The sequence below is a fragment of the Gymnoscopelus microlampas genome (assembly GCF_963454915.1).
Source record: "Gymnoscopelus microlampas genome assembly, chromosome: 13".
Taxonomy (NCBI): Eukaryota; Metazoa; Chordata; class Actinopteri; order Myctophiformes; family Myctophidae; genus Gymnoscopelus; species Gymnoscopelus microlampas.
In genome coordinates this window covers 21,639,234-21,659,727 of record NC_139950.1, presented here as the reverse complement: position 1 = coordinate 21,659,727, position 20,494 = coordinate 21,639,234, and the positions used below count along the sequence as shown (strand labels likewise).

Here is a 20,494-nt window from a genome sequence, read left to right as displayed (position 1 = left end):
CGAGATAATCTGTACACAGATGGACAGACAGTCAGGTGCAAAAACATAATCTCTGCATCCCGGCCTTTTGGCCTGGTGGAGAAAATTAACACTCAGGAGGATACAGTGTGCTTTCAAGCAGACTGTCAGATAGGGGTTCAGTGTCAAGGTCAGTGACAGTACAACAGGACTGCTGAGGGACACAGATACTTTTGTGGGGATCAATGACCTTATGGAGACATTGCAGCATCACTCAGTATCTGGGTCTCAGGCCTCTAGGGATCATATAACTTAACAGAGCCAACTGCTCAATAGCTACTGCAGCGCTTCTGTCTGCAGGCTCCAGGCAGTTGAAACTCACTGACTAGAGCCAGACCGATATGTCCATTATTTGACTTTTTTGGAATTGCCAACTAGGGGTGTGCCGATATATCGTTCCATGATATATCACGATACGTTTTCGTGACAATGTATCGTTTTGGCGTTTTTGTTGCAATAATAATAATGCAAAGACGGAAGCATTTGTTTGCATTAGCTCCCCCCCCCCCCCCATATATTTTCATAAGCTTTTTTTCCCCCCCCATATATTTTCCTAATAAAAAAGTGCCATATATCGTATCGTATCGATATCGTGAGCCCAATATCGTGTATCGTATTGTATCGTGAAATTAGTGTATCGACACACCCCTATGCCAACCTATGTTTCCAGATTTTCAACCACTTTTAATCTCCATTTTTGTCATTATATGGGAAATCTTTCAAAAGGTTTTCCAAAATATGTTCCATTGCGATGCATTGTGAGCAATGTGAGTTGCTATTTTAGAAATGTTTTGAATAGGGCTTACAGTTAAGGTTAAATGAAAAGTCATTTGAGTTGTATTTTTGTTTCCTTGCGTACGTTAAGGGTTCTCAAATATAAACTTTAATCAAGTCTATTTCAAATTGATAGAACAATGTTGCCTCTCAAAATCGGTAAGAGGGGTCTAGGGCTCTCCAAAATCAGGATGCATATTAGACCCAAAAATCGAGCTATCAGTTGGGCTCTAAATCTCACCAAGGCAAGCTAAATTCAACTCGCCCATGCTCTGTTTGTTCCTTATGCAAGATCTCTCCCCGACGATGAAAGAGACCGATAAGGGCACACACACCCAGGTCCCCTCAGCCTCCAGCATTCCCTCCCTTCATGCTTAATCTTAATGTTACATGCTCTTTGAACACATGCACGTATTAAATGCATATTAGTTGTAACTTATCGTTCCGAAAAAAATAGCTCTTTCATGTTGCCCTTCAAAGAGAAGCCTCACTGTTCATCCCAGTATCCAAGGGTTGGCTGCAGCCTGGGTTAATGTTTACCTTTTTCATATGCCTCCTCCTCCTCGCCCACCCCTTCTCTTTGCTGTTCTGCTATAGTTAGAAACCCTATCAATTGTTGTCACACGGCCCAAGCCTCCTGGGATGACAAAGCTTGCAGAAAAGGAGAAAAAGGTTGGGTGTTAAATTTAGTGGAGTCAGTCATGAAGCTGAAGAGTTTTCTGTTTTCTGGGTCAGGTAAGTGCCAAGTGGACCAGAAGCCTCGGTCTAAGCCTTCTAAGGCAACGTATGACGTTTCAGCAAAAAATATGCAGAGTAAAATGGTTTAACTATGAGTGTACAAAATGGACCCAAATGGACCCATAAGCGAGTTAACTGAACAGTTAGGATTTTTCTGTCTGAGTGTTAATGTTGACATGCCGTATACAGAGATTGGTTTTGAGAATGGTGCACGTGTGTGTGTGTGTGTGTGTGTGTGTGTGTGTGTGTGTGTGTGTGTGTGTGTGTGTGTGTGTGTGTGTGTGTGTGTGTGTGTGTGTGTGTGTGTGTGTGTGTGTGTATGTATGTATGTATGTATATGTGTGTGTGTGTGTGTGTGTGTGTGTGTGTGTGTGTATGTACGTTTGCTGTCAGTATGATGACGTAACACTCGTCACGTTCAAATAAGCAGTGATTGAAACTGTTGTGTAAACCAGTGTTTCTCAACATGGGGTCTGATAAACCCCAGGTTTTGAGGTAGTTCCAGGGGGCCCCCAGCGACATGATTGATAGCTAGGAACCAAATGGGTCTGTAATTCAGGGAATGTACGAATGGAACCAGATGGAGCCTTACGGTCCATTTGGTTCCATTTGTACACCTATTTTGACAACGCTAATTAACAGCCACGTGCAATGTCCACGATGAGGATTTGAAAGTGTAGATTAGATAACTAGAGCTTGTAAATCTGCTATTTTTGAAAATGTGTTAAACGTCTTGAAAGAACTAGTGGCTTAAAAGGCATTTGTAGAATCAGCCTCAGATCTTAATGGTTAAGACCTGAGGCCGATTCTACAACTACCTTCTAAATCAGTAGCTCTTTTTCGTAATTCAAAATTATTCAAAAAATATTATTATTTATTCAAACACTCAGCGCGGCGCTGTGAGCTTGTATATCTGCTATTTTTCAGACAAATACACACAGATATTGTACACTGTTGTGATTGCCACATTTGGGACAAGGGAGAGCTTTTGCGAGAGATAATGATGAGCGGGGCAAATACACTTTCAGGCACTGATGAACATGTCATCCAGCGAGAGAGGAAATAATTCCCTTTTCCGTTTGGTTCTTCTGCTCCATGGCGGCCACTGTCAAGCTCAAGGAAATCAAAGTGTTTAGGGCGGCCATTTACCAAGCTCCATGACACAGAAAGGCAGGCATGGCCATTAATAAACATACAGTATAGCCATGGAGCCAGGGCCAGGCAGTGCAAATTGTTTGACAGAGACGCTCTATCGCAAAGTTTCTCCAACAGTTGTTTAGGAAAAGGTTTTTCTATAATAGAACAAGAAGCACATGCACATATGGTAAATGTCCAGAAATATGTCATGGTGACAATGGTGCAGAGATAGACTGTAGTGACAACTAACAGCTGTTACTAAGTAACACCCAATGTGGTATAAACAGTGTTTCCTCCAGAATTATTTTCAGGCCTGATGGTGCGTACTGAAAAAACCCTAAACAGATGCGCGGCACAGGATGGCGTACCGACACAGTTGGAGGGTACAGCACGCAGTCTTCAATTTATATTTGCGTTAACATTTTTGTTCACTCTGTATATGCAAGACTTAAAACAAACGGATCACAAGGAGATTTAATAAGCTGCAATAATTAAGCCCGCCAGGACTCTACAATTAGAGGGGAAACACTGTATAAGGAGTGAGTACTATTTCACATGCAAGGGACAGCACCAGACATTCTATGGACATTCTATGTTTCAACAGAGCTCTGGAAATGACGTAAATACGTTTAGAGAGGCGGTGAGTGGAGACCAGCTTCACTGCAACGCTGGTGGATGATGTAGTTCCTAAGGTGAAGGTAAACCGTGGGTCGACAAATCCACCTGGGCTGCTATGTATATGCGCGCACTGCTGCTTATAATGCAGGACTTGTTTCTGGTGATATGGTGGAATATAAGGCAGCCTGAAACGGGAAATAGACGACACAAAGCAGCATCATAAAGTAAAAGTGGAAGCTCTGTTCCGGAGCAACCCAAAACCCACATTCATGTTGATGAATTGAATACATTGGACCACAATGGAAACAAGTCCCCTGGAACTTTTTGTGTTATCCTTTTAGCCTAAATGTCTGCCTGTATCTCGTGCTGTTTACATGTCTGTCTAAAAACAATCACAGATTACAAGGGCAAGCGCTAGTAGATCGAGAGTGCTGATGCTACACTGGCAAACACTCTGAATGCTTTCTCTGGAAGGTTCGAGGCTAAAAATGCTAGCACTAACCTGGCAGCTGGCACGATTAGCCCTATGGACGATGATTGAAGTGAGTGCTCGACCCTTGTAGCAGAAAACACGCTTGTCTACTCTGAACAGTACATGATGATGATGTCAAAAAGGGTGAACATCAGGAAAGCAGCCAGACCAGACGGCATCCTGAGCGGGTCATCAAGACCTGCGCTGACCTTCTGGTGCCAGTTTTCACCACCATATTCAATCTCTCCCTGGCCCAGTCCGTGGTCCAAAATAATGATGGATAAACACCATCCTAGTAACAGTGTGTGATGATGCAAAACAGAAATTGCTGGAGGTGTCTCACAGCCCGGGGCTCAAGGCTCAAAAAGCGTTTATTTTCCCCTGCCGCTGTCAAATCCCTGATATGAAGACATGGTCAAAATACAAAAACAAAATAACAAAGCCAAACTACTAAGAATCCGCAGCTGCTCAAAATGTTAATTGCACCTTTACGTGGACAAGTGATTTTAATATGTGTGCCTTTTTTCCACATTTGACACTGCTGCTAAAAGATATCGAATCTGTCTTTAGATGTTTATCATACCTGCCATTCTATCTGTATTTTATTTCTATCTTGTATTGTGTTAGCACAGTCTCATGTCTCACCAAAATGTTGTTGCTTGTACTTGTTTGAGTAAGCTACAAATAAATCCCTCTCGATTCCCTTTTGATTCTTGAAAAGACCCACAGAATAACTATATATTCTAAGCTGTGTATTAGTATGCATTCAACATTCTTCTTCTAATTGCTTGAATAGTGAAAGTGCTCTGTTCTCCCCAAGCAAACTAAAAACGTGTTATTGTGCCACAGAGGTTTCAGTTTCATGCCTTTGTCAGGAGATATGTTCCTGTGTGTGTGTGTGTGCGTGTGCGTGTGCGTGTGCGTGTGTGTGTGTGTGTGTACGCACGTGTGCATTGTTTTATCTAGTAGGCAGAATGTGTCTCAGTCAGCCTTTGTCACTAAGAGAAGAAGGAGAAAAATAGCAACGGTAAAAGAACAGGCGTTTGAGTGTTGCACTGCGGGAGGAATACCTGAACAGTTGCATCATGACTGGAATACCTGTATCAGGAAAGTAACTGATAGATAAGTAAAAAATCACCACATTGGCGAGAGATGCAAATTATGGAGAGAAAAAAAGAGCTCAGAGCACAAATTATGTATAAACCAGTGGTTCCTCATTACTTTTTAATTTCAAGGACCCCATAACTCTGAGTGTACAAATGGAACCAAATGTGTTTGATTCCATTCGTACACTCTCAGAGTTACAGACCTGTAAGGGTCCATTTGGATTCCCCTCAAGGAACCCTGAGGGTCCCTGGACCCCACTTTAAGAGCTGGTATTCATAGATTTGATGCAAGACGGTGCCAACTCTACAGCATACAAACACAGACTTGTGATGTATGGAATGAGGTTAATTACTGGAGGGAAAATAATTATAGGACAAACGATTTCTTATTATTACTGTACATAATTGTGATTGTTGTGTTAATATGTTATGCAGAGTAGATGTTCACAAAAACAGACGTAGAGAGGATTACAACGTACTGACTACATTAATCAAAGTTTTGGTTTCTTTGAGGTTGTAGTCTGTTGTACTGCAGTAGTTGAGTGCATTCATGCAGATTCACAAGCCCTTATTTGAAATTACAGCCTGACAGTTTCAGCCATTAGATTATTATTTATTTATATTTTGACTTCTTAAACGACATCGGTATCATCAAAATACCCTATTATACACATGTAATAAAGAAACCTCTGTCCGTCAGTAAGTCTCTCTGTTCCACATGGTTCTCCTCAGTGGGTTGAGCAATTGATCTGAATTTGCACACGGGCATTGACCATTAGCATATGCAGACAGTGAGGAAGCCCGTTTTTCACTTTCCCAGAATGTAAGCTGTTTATTAGCGTTTTTGTGTAAACACCGGAGATTCTGAGTTTAGGCTATGGGATCTGTTGTCATGGTTACAGCCCCGCAGGCTGTCGGAGCTAGGCAGAGATCGAGTCATAGGGACACACAGCTGTTATATTTTGGCAAATTACTTTTGAAACTGTAAATATTCAGAATATGTGTGTGTGACCTATTGAGAAATGTATATGAAATGTATATGACAACAGAAAGAAAAGTTAATTTCTAGTCCTGATATACTGTGTACACAGCACATAACCCTAATGCTGCGTTCACACTGTCGGATACAAAGGCTACACAGGCTACCATTCTTTTTCAATGGTCGCCAGCGATGCTATGCGAGAGTGCGGTCTAGCCAACACCAACTGGGGACTCCTGAATCGCTGATTCGCTGCCCTCCACACTCTCCTACAGTATCTCCACACAATGGTTGCCAGCGACATGTAGATACATCCGATGTTTGTAGCTGCTACAAAAGCTATAACAGCTACAAAGCTACAAATAAGTTGAGCTTATTTCAACTTCAGATACAAAGCTACAAATATGTTGTGTATCTTTGTATCTGCCATGTGAACGCAGCATCAGTCTGCAAATACTTTGAGTTCTCACATCCCCAGGTATGGACTACATCAGACGAAACATCAGAAACAATCGGTGGGCTAGGACTTGGACCCAGAAATCTGACATTGTTTGAGCTCAATTTGAATTCTTGCTCAGTAGAAACTTCTTGTACACGGATGTCTGTGTAAGTCATGCCATAGATGAGCTAATTAATGAGAGTAACACTTCACACAATATTCTCATATTAGGTGTCCGCTTTAAGAATCTAAATAGGACTGGAAATCAGTGCAGGGCAGAACCAAACGCAGCACAAAGGTTGTTTGTTGTATCCGTTGGCTCACAGCTCATGCTTCCTCTGCTTGGATGTCTCAGGAAGTGAAGCCTCTCAAAGTGAAGCCTTGAAGTCTCTGTTAAAAGGGTACTTTGTTTGTATTGCTTGGTCGTATCCAAGGGATTTTTTTATTTATCAGAGGGACGGAAGCAATCAGGAAAATGTCCTTAAGGCACTCTTCATTTAGCTGACACGGGCAGCACACAGAACAGCGGATAATCACAACAACTACATGTTACACTGACAAATATAACTTGCAGATGCACAAATGTCTTATTATCTAACAATAAACAGGAAAATGTCCTTAAGGCACTCTTCATTTAGCTGACACGGGCAGCACACAGAACAGCGGATAATCACAACAACTACATGTTACACTGACAAATATAACTTGCAGATGCACAAATGTCTTATTATCTAACAATAAACATGTTTACAATGCTATTATTAAGACTTATATATCCTTATTAACAAATACTAAGGTTAATAAGCATCTTATAAGGACTTATAAGTATCTTATTAACTGTTAATTAATGCTTGTTGATAGGATGATCGTTTGAAGTGCTACCGAAAAAGGACACTTAGATTTGCATGTAATGTGAGAAACTCTTTTTTCTTGGAATGATCACACAACAATACAGTAAACAGAAAAAAAACTGAGAATATACACAGCACAGAACAAAAATCTGCAGCCTGTCAATACAAAAACTAAAAGTGCTGTGCAAACAAAACATAGGCCTACTATATGCAGAAGTATACTTCAGTAACGAAATAAAGTTACAGTGCTGGGAATCACTAGACATCCTGTTGCTCCTGTCTGTTTGGCCACATATTCTCATCGACCTGTTATGACATCTAAAGCTGCATCCATTGCAGCAAGCAAAGACTGATTTAGTGGTCGATGATTGTATACTTTCCACCTCCACACAAGAATGGAGAGTATGGTGGAAGGAACTCCAGTCATCAACATTCTTGGATGGGCCACAAACCATTGTCTGATGATGACATTAAAGCTGACATTATCGCAGCTAAAGCCAAAAAATGGCAAGCTATTTTCCCCAAACCTCTGTCATTCCCAGGGATGTGATCCATGTAGAGAGTGTTCAGAAAAGTCAGCAGGGGTTGGATGTTGTACATTGCGGCACACATCGTTATTTTCCCACCATGATGGCCAGCCTGGCCCAGCTTGCAGGACTATGTTCTGGCCATGCTGCTTTTTGACAGATTAAAACCAGCCTCATCGACAAGACATTGTAAGTAACTGTCTGAGTTTTTTAAGCTTATGAGTAATGACTCGTGGATGATGTCAATATGACAATTCTTCTCACCGTCTCTGATTGTCTTTAATGCTTTGAAAAGTCCAAAGCCATCACTTTGATTTAGAAAGTGAAGTAGAAAGTAGACAAAAGTGCAGAGATGGCCATGGAAAACACGCTTGTCTTCTCTGAACAGGACATGATGATGATGTCAAAAAGGGTGAACATCAGGAAAGCAGCCGGACCAGAAGGCATCCTGAGTGGGTCATCAAGACCTGCGCTGACCTTCTGGTGCCAGTTTTCACCACCATATTCAACCTCTCCCTGGCCCAGTCCGTGGTCCAAAATAATGATGGACAAACACCATCCTAGTAACAGTGTGTGATGATGCAAAACAGAAATTGCTGGAGGTGTCTCACAGCCCGGGGCTCAAGGCTCAAAAAGCATTCCCAGGGATGTGATCCATGTAGAGAGTGTTCAGAAAAGTCAGCAGGGGTTGGATGTTGTACGGCCCAATTATGAGAATATGTGTACTCACACCATTTTCAGACATTGCGGCACACATCGTTATTTTCCCACCATGATGGCCAGCCTGGCCCAGCTTGCAGGGCTATGTTCTGGCCATGCTGCTTTTTGACAGATTAAAAACAGCCTCATCGACAAGACATTGTAAGTAACTGTCTGAGTTTTTTAAGCTTTTGAGTAATGACTCGTGGATGATGTCAATATGACAATTCTTCTCACCGTCTCTGATTGTCTTTAATGCTTTGAAAAGTCCAAAGCCATCACTTTGATTTAGAAAGTGAAGTAGAAAGTAGACAAAAGTGCAGAGATGGCCATGGAAATAATAACAATAACACACTTGACTTTTAAAGCAATTTTTGAAAATGGGTTACAAATTGCTCCATCTACGCCTTCCCTCTCAGCTTTCCTACTTACTATCTTGATAAATTAAGTTCAAAGGGATGAGGACTAACCACTCTCCCTCTTTAAAAACACATGTGTTCTCCATCTCGTCTACTGGACTAGTATGCATTAGTATTGGATGGAGTGGTAATATTATTGACCACTCATTTTGTATGTCTTGGCAAAAATATAGTTTAAGGAAAATCACATCACAAGCCCAGGGGTTGATGACCCCTGGACAACACACTATACAGTATGGTATATAATTTAGTAGGTAACGTATGTAGAGCACAACAACGCTTTAACTACGCATACTGGTAGCTCCTTCTGTACTGTTAATGTAAAAGGGGGTTTATTTTTTTGTTTTAGTTTTGTCAAAAAGTGAAAGCTCTATATACAGTAGTAACTGATGGTAACCATTGCCATGTTTGTTCAGTATCAGGGGTCTCCTCATCTCTCCACTCTTTGGTAAACAAAAAATACATTTTCAGGTCAGGATACTAATATATCCAACAAGGAGAGAGAACCCCACAAAGATCACTCAGCTTCAGTTTTATAGTGTTCCACTTCCAATTGTGTTTGCTCATTTTCTTTGTTTCATCACTTCCAATTTCACATGTACTGTATGAGTTTGATTGGATAAAATTCCTGACCTAAAAAACGTATTCTGTTAACAAAAAAGCTGGAGAGACAGGGAGACCCCTGTTACTGAACAAACACTCTATGGCAATTATTGCTATCAGAATATTGAGATATTTAACACACAAAAAAATGTTGGGGGGGGGTTAAAAATGATAAAACATATTGTGGCAAATACTTTCTCACAAAGAATTCAGCATAGAATAGAATAGAACTTTATTGTCACATCACATGAATTACAAGTAAAACAGTGGGTGAAAAACATTGTAGTGCAGCTTAAAACAACAACAGCAGTTGAGAGTACAAATAGTGCAAAAAAACGTTAAGATCGTTTTAATTTAAAAAACCTAAACGACACTCATATTAATAATAAAAAACAACAATATTATTTTAATATTATGCATGTATGTGGCAAGTGCCTCAGTATAATCATCAGTTCATGTAATAGTCAAAGTGTGCAATCGTATTTATGTGCTCCAACGTGCAATTTCTGTGAGGGTGCTTTTGGAGGATGATGGTAGACTTCTCAGCAGAATAATATTTAGAGATCAGAACTCTGATCCCTGAGAATTACTGCCACATCACCACTCACCTCATTCTCACCACTGGAATGCTAATGCCTCGAAATACTCTCTTTAGACTTGACTATTTTGTCAATCTCAAGGTCGGTGCTTCCACTATTTCCTTACAATAAAGAAATTCACTGGATTGACTAAGGAGTTGCTCGTACGGGTTGAATATAGGACATTCAAGATTTTTTAGCAACTAGGCTAAACGTGGGTGTTGACAGGGTGTGGATGCCTGCTCACTCACTCACAAGGGTATGATTCCAGTTTCAGCCGTGAACGTGGAAAGATCTTTTAACCCAATGTCCTGTTTTGAGCGTGTGCATGTAGAAATCTTCAGACCAGTGGTATTCATACTAAGACATCATGTATGTAGCGTTTGCTAAATCTGAGTAAGAAAAAACATTGTATGCATAATCGCCAACATTTTCTGTGTGTAATGCAGCTATTTAGCCTTGAAGCTAAAAGGGTTTTAATAGACAGGGTGTCCTGCTGTTTAAATGCCTATGCAGCGGATGCTCTGTACTGAGCAGTGACTATAGAACTAAAGTGTGCTGTAGTGGAGAATACACAGTTCTAGGCTAATAGGTTGCCTGAGGCCGCGATGCGGCAGAGCTGCAGCAGCACCCCTCCACTCTGCAACGCCAACCTTCATCTGAAGTCTTCACACCTGTGTGACGGACAGGAGGAAGAAGAACAAAGGAGAGAGAGGGCGGTGCAGTCTTCATAAACTAAGCCACAACTGAAGTGTCAAGTCTTCCAAAAGCACGGATGGATAATTTACCGCAAAGCGCCCGGCGGCGGCGCCCTGCAAGAAGACGTGGACAGAGATACCTTCTTCCATCACTGAAGTAATTCACACAGCAAAATCCTGATCGAACTCTATTTATTTTGCCCCTTTTCCTCTCTCTTATATCTCTCTCTTTCTTTCTCTCTTATTTCCAGCAACTATCCACAAATCTATAGAGAGACATCCCTCTCTCTATTTCTCCACACACTCTCTCTCTGCATCACAAGGTATCGTAATGAGGGCTCTGGGGGGGGCGGGGGGCCTTTACAGGCACCAGCTGAGCTCCCACGCACCACCTCTTACCCCCCCCCCCCCCCCCCCCCGCCCCCATCTCTCTGCTGAGACACTCGTCCCTCTATCCAACAGTTGGCTGTCACTTTATTAGCAGCACCCAGTGCAGAGGACACTGTCTCAGAGGGGTGCGGCTGGGGGCAGGCTCCTGGGTGTCATCCCCGACTGGCCTCATCCAGTTGCTCTAACAGGCCCTTAATGAGCCCCGCAGCATGACGGCAGACAGCTTCTTGGAAGGGAAGGGAGAGAGAGAGAGAGAGAGAGAGAGAGAGAGAGAGAGAGAGAGAGAGAGAGAGAGAGAGAGAGAGAGAGAGAGAGAGAGAGAGAGAGAGAGAGAGAGAGAGAGAGAGAGAGAGAGAGAGAGAGAGAGAGAGAGAGAGAGAGAGAGAGAGAGAGAGAGAGAGAGAGAGAGAGAGAGAGAGAGAGAGAGAGAGAGAGAGAGAGAGAGAGAGAGAGAGAGAGAGAGAGAGAGAGAGAGAGAGAGAGAGAGAGAGAGAGAGAGAGAGAGAGCGAGCGAACAGAGAGCACCAGGGGGCAGGTAATTATCCTCAGCCTGGTGCTGTATGAAGCATGTACCTCTGCCTGGGTCCCCAGGCTGTTCAGCCTCAAACAACCTACATGTTAGTCCAGGGGCCAACACTGATATTTTCACAAATTGGTACCACCTAAGGTGACCGTAAAGTTTTTGTATTTTTGTATTCCTACATGTCTCTAGTTTATATTTTGGTATGATAACCCTTCCAATCTTGTAGCTTAATGGCAGTTATCACTACCTACCGGCTAATGTATCCGGTAGGAGACACAAAGTAGAATCTTTGTGTCTCCTACCGGAAATACACCCGGGCATCAAATTATTGCGACACAAAACTACATATATCCATGTATTCAAGGCTTCATGGGGTGTGCAATTGATAACTTCTCAGATTTTTGGTGTTTGCAAAAAGACTGCTTTCCATAAGCTTGTAAAAGTTGACCCTCCTTCGGTCTAGGGTGGTCATAGCTGAATGGGTAGAGAGTCCCACTGGGAAACTTAAAGGAGGAGTTCACCCAAAAAAATATTTATTTTCTATCAATTGCACACCCCATGAAGCCTTGAATACATGGATGTATTTTGTTTTTTGTCGCAATGATTTGATGCCCGGGTGTATTTCCGGTAGGAGACACAAAGATTCTACTTTGTCTCTCCTACCGGATACATTAGCCGGTAGGTAGTGATAACTGCCATTAAGCTACAAGATTGGAAGGGTTATCATACCAAAATATAAACTAGAGACATGTAGGGAGACAAAAATACAAAAACTTTACGGTCACCTTAGGTGGTACCAAAATATGGCTTGGCCCCTGGACTATGTTGTCTGTCTCCATCAAACCACTCACTATAGCCCGACCCATTTATCGGTCGCCTATTATATCTGTGTCTGCATATAGCGTGTATGTTGTTCGATATGAAAACATGATGCAGTAAAAGACGTTTGGGGTGGTTTGTGTTTATTTTATTTTTTTATATTATCTATAATTATTAATATAAATTATTACAAATAAATAACTCAATAAATTGTGTGTGGGGGGGAAGAGAGAGAGAGAGAGAGAGAGAGAGAGAGAGAGAGAGAGAGAGAGAGAGAGAGAGAGAGAGAGAGAGAGAACATCAGGAGCAAGAGAGGACTAGCCGCCTATACATGAAAAGGACTGAGAAGGACATGCTCAGGCAGACATCAAGACTGAAGAGCCGAGAGAGCACAGGGGAATTGACAACTATAATATTATATCTGATGAATAGAGAGAGCGGGAGAGAGGGACTGAGAAAGAGAGGGTGATATGAACATATGCCAGTGTGGGCCACGCCTTTGCAGTTGATTTTTAGAGAGATTTTTTTCAGCTGTAAACAACATCTCCTCCTCCACGTCTCCTGTCAAATTGCCTCTAACAGGCTCCCACCTGCCCCCTATCGCCGCCTACTACCTACTGATGGACCAACTGCAGTCATCCCTCAGTTTTACAGACACATGCCTCTTACACGTAGTCCACACGCCAAACAGCCTATTTCACCGAGACAATGGCAGAGGCTGGACGTGCTTTGCAACTCTAAGGCGAGTGGTATATACAGCACTCGCACTCTCTCTATCAAACGCACATGCATGTGCTCATGGAGAATGGAGAATCTCGCTAGTAAATATTCAGAAATGGCATGAGAGCAGAGAGGGGTCACTGAGGGCTAAACAGCACAGACAGGGTGACCTCCAACTAGGAGAAACAGTATCTGAGCATCTCTCTGGGTGTCTGTTGTGGAGAGTGTTTGGTAAAAGTGTTGCATAACTATCTCATAATCATCTCAGCTATCACACCAGCCACTAGCTGTTAGCTGAAGATGAAACTTTGTTTTAAAACAACATAATGGAAAAAGACAGAGTTCCAATATGCTTGTATTATTATTATTATTATTATATATTTTTTTTAGTCTAATCACATGGCAGGAAGAAAATAAAATGCAATACATTAGGGACGAATGACCTTTCATACAAGTTAGGCCTGTTGGCAGTGAATTTCATTACCACAGCTTGAGAAACCAAGGCAATAGGAAATATTAACATATATTCACATGGTAATGTATTCCAACACCGTCAGCGATGGTCCGTCGTATAAAAAACGCACACTTTGAGAAGGGTAAACAAAATCATGTTTCGAAAGGAGCAAAGCGGAAGGAATTTGCCAAGAATAATTAACAACTAGTTCAAAAACGCAAATAAGCTCATTTAGTCTCTGGAGCACAATCGTAGCCATGCTTTGTGCATGCACACACACACACACACACACACACACACACACACACGCATTATGTCGATTCCCAATTCCCCCACATAGTCACAGCGGACCCTTGCTGGTTGGTCTTGGGGAGGGTGTAGACCAGTGGTTCCCAAATGGTGTTTGGCCTTTGGATTTTGTGACAATCACACATCAATATCATTATTATTAGCGGCCCGGCCAAGCCAGACATATTGTGTAGAAGTTTGAACCCCTGAGTAATTCAGTGACTGAATTGAATTGTTCGGACAAAGAATGGAACATACTGTACAGTACGTGTAGGAGGATCCCAAAGTGTCTTATCTTTGAACAAACGACAATATCCAATTGTTATACAGGCATTTGAGACAAAGTTGAGAGGAGGGAAGGTTTGACAATAAGCAGGCAAACACACCCACACACATATTACACGCACACCACGCTCTCTCCTGGTGCAATTCCAATAAACAAAACATTTTTACACTTCACAGAGTGTAAAAATCACTTAACCACATAAATGTTCTAAATTATTTTGTAAATAGCCGATCTTTAAACTCACATCGTGTCACACCACACACCGTGTGCTTGTAGACCTGCTATTCTCGAAACTTTTTCAAAATATTTTGATTGTTTTTTTTTGCCCCACCTATTAATGACTTGCCCACCAGGGTTCAAATGTTAACTGACCACTGAGCATATTACTGTGTAACTTCCCACTCTATAACATGTGATAGGAAGCTTAATGTAAATTGGTTCTCTTCTTTATCTCATTACCATTAAAACAGACAGGGAACAAAAAGGCTCAATGTTATTAAGCAGTGGGGTGAGATGGGATCTAAAAGGTAATTACTTAAGGCCTACTTTGGCTGGCCTTTTTTTTCCAGAGTTAATTGGAGTTGCAGAATCATCTAGAGATCTTATGACTCACACATAAGACATACACTATTGTATGCATGCATACACACAATAACATAAAGACATACAAATGCTGACAACAATTGCGCACACACAGACACCCCCCCCACACACACACACACACACAAAATCTACAGTACCTTTCCAAAGCTCCCCTTCCCAATGGCTCGCAGAATTTGGAAATGGTCGAAGTTCACTGCAACGAGGAAAGAGAGAGAAAATATCTGTCAGAAAGGTTGTTTTGCCAGCTTTATCAAAACAGATGGTGTGATAATTTAAAGAACAGGGCAGCAAAGGGAGTTGAGTCAAGGTAAGTACAATGTTTTTTCTCTTGCCCACAGTGTTTGCCTTCTCACAGAGAAGGCAAACATTAGTAATCCGGAGGCAGGATACGGTTCACCACCCCAGTGCACTAGTCAGGAGGAGTGACATTTATTGAAACTGTGGTGTGTAATAAAAACAAGACTAATCAATGCATGAAATGTGCACATATTCATGTGTTCTGAAATGCCCTGGTCAGGTAGTGATTTGTCAATGAGGAAACAATCATTAACAACTATTTAGAATCAGTATAGCCTAATACTATTTAACTGTGTAATACTATTTAACTGTATAGTAAAGTATAACTCGGCTTGGATGGATTTGTTTGTGAACTCCTGAAGACCCCATGATCTGTAAATGAAAATAACTGATTTGGAATTCATTTTATCGACATCAGAACATGTGTGCCAGCCTTTTTTTTTTTAAGGCATGGTGCCGAAGGGGCCAGTCGTCTAGAACAGGGTTGAATTTATCTCTTTATCTCTGTCCCCACATAAGTGGACCAATAACAGCACAGCTCACGCTATCATGTGTGTACAGCAAACTATAAAGCTCAGCTGACGCTGCTACGCCATTCACAGCTCAGCAACTTTAGCATTAAGCTAATTCTGCTATATGCCATTCACAGCTCATCTCCCGTTGCTACATGCATACAGCGAACCACACAGCTTAGCTGATGCCACTACAGCGACCACAGCCAAGCTCCATATGCAACGTTATCAGCATTACCTCAAAGCTCACATTACATAATTGGGAATGTGTAGGCATTTGTTCAAGATATATCCATATCACTGTAGCCCAATGTAAAGGATGAAAGAAAGCAAAACAATGTTTTCAATTCACATTTTAAGATGTTGGCTAGTTATATCTAGAGGGATTCTAGCCAGTTAGCCAGATAACTGATCATCCATTTTTAGCCAACCGTCTCAAAGCCTTTTCAATTGCACAGCGAAGCCACATAGTTTTGTGTCTTGTTTCTTTGAAACATCTCAGAAGTTTAATCACTCAGGTTAAGTTTTTAGACCAGTGTCTTGTTTCTTTGAAACATCTCAGAAGTTTAATCACTCAGGTTAAGTTTTTAGACCAGTGTCTTGTTTCTTTGAAACATCTCAGAAGTTTAATCACTCAGGCTAAGTTTTTAGACCAGTGTCTTGTTTCTTTTAAACATCTCAGAAGTTTAATCACTCAGGTTAAGTTTTTAGACCAGTGTCTTGTTTCTTTTAAACATCTCAGAAGTTTAATCACTCAGGTTAATGTAATTAATCATGATGTGCAACTATTAGCTCAACATGAGGTTTCAGTCAGCTGAGGAATCTGCCACCCCATTGCTATGTATCTTATGTGTGTATCAAGGCCTCCATGTGGACCGAGTATTTAAAAGAGAAAGAAGCCTGTGTGTGTGTGTGTGTGTGTGTGTGTGTGTGTGTGTGTGTGTGTGTGTGTGTGTGTGTGTGTGTGTGTGTGTGTGTGTGTGTGTGTGTGTGTGTGTGTGTGTGTGTGTGTGTGTGTGTGTGTGTGTGTGTGTGTGTGTGTGTGCGTGCGCGCGTGTGTCACAAAGCAACAGTGCCTCGCAGCAGCACAGCGGCACGATGCTTACACTTATCTCTTCCTTAAAAGTAACTATTTCTAAAGCTCAGATTTCAAACAGAAATATCACAATGGAACAAAACAAAACAGATTCAGTTCCCAAGTGTTGAACTCTTTGCATTTTATTTACCAGACAGCTGCCAGCAGGGCCAGGCACCTACAAGCATGTGTTCATAAATCTTACATTCATTTTCACTTTTGCAAATCACAGATGACACAAGCACTGGATTGACTCCATGGCCTTGGTACTGGTTAAAGCTGGGCATACACTATACCGAGTCAAATTTCCCTCTAGTCTATGTGTGCACTCAGGTTGTGCTTGATGATCAGACCGTACTGTGTGAGCACATAAATTGTGAGATTTGGCTTGACAACACAGGCGATTCCCCCGTACAGTGCCAGTAATAACATGAAATAACATTTCTAAAATCGCACAGTGTATGCCAGGCTTTAACCCATTAAGACCTGAGGACGATTCTACAATCAGTTTTTTTTACCACGCAGCGCGGCACGAAGTGACGCGTTGTGAGCTTATATATCTGCTATTTTTGAATAGCCAACGCAAAAATCTAAAATCATATGTCACGGATGCTGTCCCGGTTCTAAATGGGCTTTAAGGAAGCAAATCCCCCTAGCTGCTACCGCCAGACAAATTATCTAGGATTAGTCCCCTCATAGGCTGTACAGCACCCTGGTACACAGGCTCAGGCGAATACACTGATGCTCCTGTTTCGAGCAAAGGCGGAAAACATCTTCAAAAATGTACCGGGATTAATGAAACAAAGTGACTGCAAACAATGGTTTGGCTGGATGGTTTATTCGTTTATCCACTGGTGATCAGACCTCTCCAAAGTATTTCAGAATTCAAGAGTCAATAAGTCTAGAGTTTCAGCTTTGAAGCAAATTTGTGTGGTATCTTCCAGTCACGTAAGTGATGGGCTTGTTATGAATATGAAGACATATTTACACATTGCACTGTAGACGTAAACGTTCACATTAAGCTGACAAAACAACGGTGCTACTTTTTATCTTTCTCTGTCAAAGAAACCTTTTACTATTTCCTAAAAGTGTAAATTATGGCTGAACTGTGTCATGAAATCCGAGCAAAATGTAATGTATGTAGTACTTCACTACTTCTCCGTTTATTCACCTCTGTGGTGTCTACAAATCGCTTTTTTATATTGGACTGTTTAGCAATCAGCCAGAAACAGCACCTTGCTGTTCAGTTTCAATCTCCCAGGGTCTTCATTAGAGCATGACTGAAGCCATTTTCAACCAATCAAACCCCCTCGCTTCCACAGAGATGTTCCTTGAATCATGAGTCATAGGAGCTACTAGGAAATGAAACAAAACCACCCCCTATTTAAGTGACACGGTGAAAGGAGTCACTCATCTGAAATAGGCGAGAAAGAAAGCTTGGATTCCCCATGGGATCGTCCCCTGCTGTGTGGATAGATAACAGTGAACACTGTGCTTCCTGTATCCATTCACTGTTATAGGCGCTCCCGACTGGCATGCTGAGGGCAGATTTATTGAGGAAGTAGAACAGGGCTGACAGAGTTCAAGGAGGCTTCAAACGCTCAATAGTCACCGTCTTGCAAGGATGGCCAGCACATTTCAAACTGCAGAAAAGCTGCTCAGAGTCCAATTCAGTCGCGGTGAACTGGGCCACAGTGATACAAAGGATGTTTATGCTGACTTCAATTTCCTGAGTGTCAACAATAATAATTTCTCTCCATACAGATTTTGAATGGCAAGGGCACACTGCGTGTAAAAGCACTTCCTGTATCTATTTCAAAGACGATCCTTTGGCGTGTTGTAAATGAAGTCCACCCAGCTTACAATGCCTTATTTCAGTGGATGTCAAGATGATGGAACGTCCTTTTACTACAATTCACAAAAATGGGAGAGCTCTCCACAATCTATCTGTGTGCACGTAGAGTAAGGGGCAGTTTCAATTACCATATAGCGTGATTCATCTGCTCTGCTGTTAACATTACCTAGCTGCCACTATACAGTACACACCGCAGAGGCTAAGTGCATGCTAATTCAGGTCATTTCAGGGGTTAAGTGGTGCTCATTGAAAACCAGTGGAAAGGAGAGCGGAAGGAAGAGTTGGTAGAAAGAAAAGGAATTAAAGGATTCAAGATTGTATTCGTTACATCTCATACAAGTGCACAAGAGTCAAATTCTTTGGTTTCGGTTCATCAACATTGTGCAACAATAACAAAAGAAAGAATTGAAGACAACAACAAAGTAGTATGGTAAAGAAAGAGACGGAAGGAGTAGAAGTGAAAAGTGTCAGCCTCACAGACAGATCTCAAACTGGTTTTAGAGTCATTGTTGATACAGACTGCTGATATACTGTACATACAGAATATAAATTAATATATTAATTGTTCACAGACTAGACAGACAGACAGAAAGACAGACAGACATGCACAAATACTGATGCAGAATTGCAGACACCGGTTGCAGGTACTGTATCAGTACCAGACGATTATCCTATTCATTTAGACTTGTTTTTTGACCTTTACTCATATCTGTACCCATGGCTCTCCAGTGTTTCAACCGGCTGCTATGACAACTGCATTGCTCATCTTATTTCAAAACGCTGTTGTAAACGTGGTGTGAGTGAAATTGAGCTCCCATGGCAGGAGATAGGAGTGCTCGCACCCTCGGTGACATCTTGCCTGCTCAGGGCAGGAGGCTGCTGACACACCATGGTGGATGTGCTGAATAGGCTTCCGACAGCCACTATGGGTGATTGGCTTCAACGGGGAGCTGATATTGGCATAGAGCCCATGTCAAGGGGCTAAAGTGTGTACAGTATGTGGTGTCCTCCTGACCCTCTAATTAAGTGGCCTGCAGTCACACAATGCGCCTCCCCCCACCTGCCAGGATGATTCACGCCGCTCAATAACCGACAAGCAAAGCGGACAATTTACACCAGGTCATAGTTGGAGAGATAGCATCTCGTGAATCAAAATGCAGATCTTTTAATCATTTGTCATCTCGTCCTCAAGTCCCGTTTCACTAGCGGCAGCAAATCGGTATGACTGACTGCACGGCGATGTTTAAAAGGCTGCTAGGTGAAGGCAGCTTAGCCCGAGATAAGCGTGTTTTGGAGCGGCAGTTCTACAGCATGCCTCCTGGGATGTGTGAGGGCTGGCGTGGCAGTGGGGTGGCAATCAGTGGGGGCACAGAGCTGTCACTCAATTGGTCTCGCTCTGGCAAATGCCATGAGCGAGCTAAGGGAACAGACCGCAGAGCCTGCCAGCGGCCGGCTACTATTGATGTAATCAATGATTTCCTACTTTCCCACTGAAAGTTCAATCTTAACAAACTGAGGGCTGGAAGTTACTGACTTGCGATGTTTGATTTGGAAGAGGAAGTTATTAAATGATAATTGCAAACCACTGTAATTATCTTTTGACTCATACTCTTTTGCTGTTTTGACATTTGGTTTTATTTGCGGATGTGTATTATTTTTTTTCTATGACTGTATTGAGTTTTTTTATCAGATGGATTGTTATTTGAGGTTTACCACAAACTTCAGCATACGTATTATGGGGAAAACTTTAGCAGAAAATAGCAGATCTACAAGCTCACAACACGTTATGAGCATGTAGATCTGCTGTTTTCAGCAAAGATGTTTGTAATCTGGAGCGAAAACATAAAAGTCACTAGCATAGAGCCCTGAGGGACTGCGGTCAACCAAGTATAGGGTTTAAGTGGTTAACCGTGTGCTCTCCCTCATGCCTCTTGGCACACGGAGAGCTCTTTTGTCTAATAAGTCGCTGTCGTCTTTTACAGGGGGAGTTACGTCACGGCGAAATGAAAGGCCTGC

The 20,494-nt window shown here is 42.0% G+C and overlaps 1 protein-coding gene across 1 annotated transcript in view; it reads right to left on the bottom strand.

Annotated features, from left to right (window-relative positions):
- Positions 1–20,494, bottom strand: part of stk32c (serine/threonine kinase 32C) — a 93,139-nt gene that overhangs the window by 47,747 nt on the left and 24,898 nt on the right. Inside the window, exon 2 of the mRNA XM_084075356.1 lies at positions 14,877–14,932. Within this exon, the coding sequence (XP_083931482.1) occupies positions 14,877–14,932 (56 nt within the window). The remainder of the gene's footprint in view (positions 1–14,876; positions 14,933–20,494) is intronic.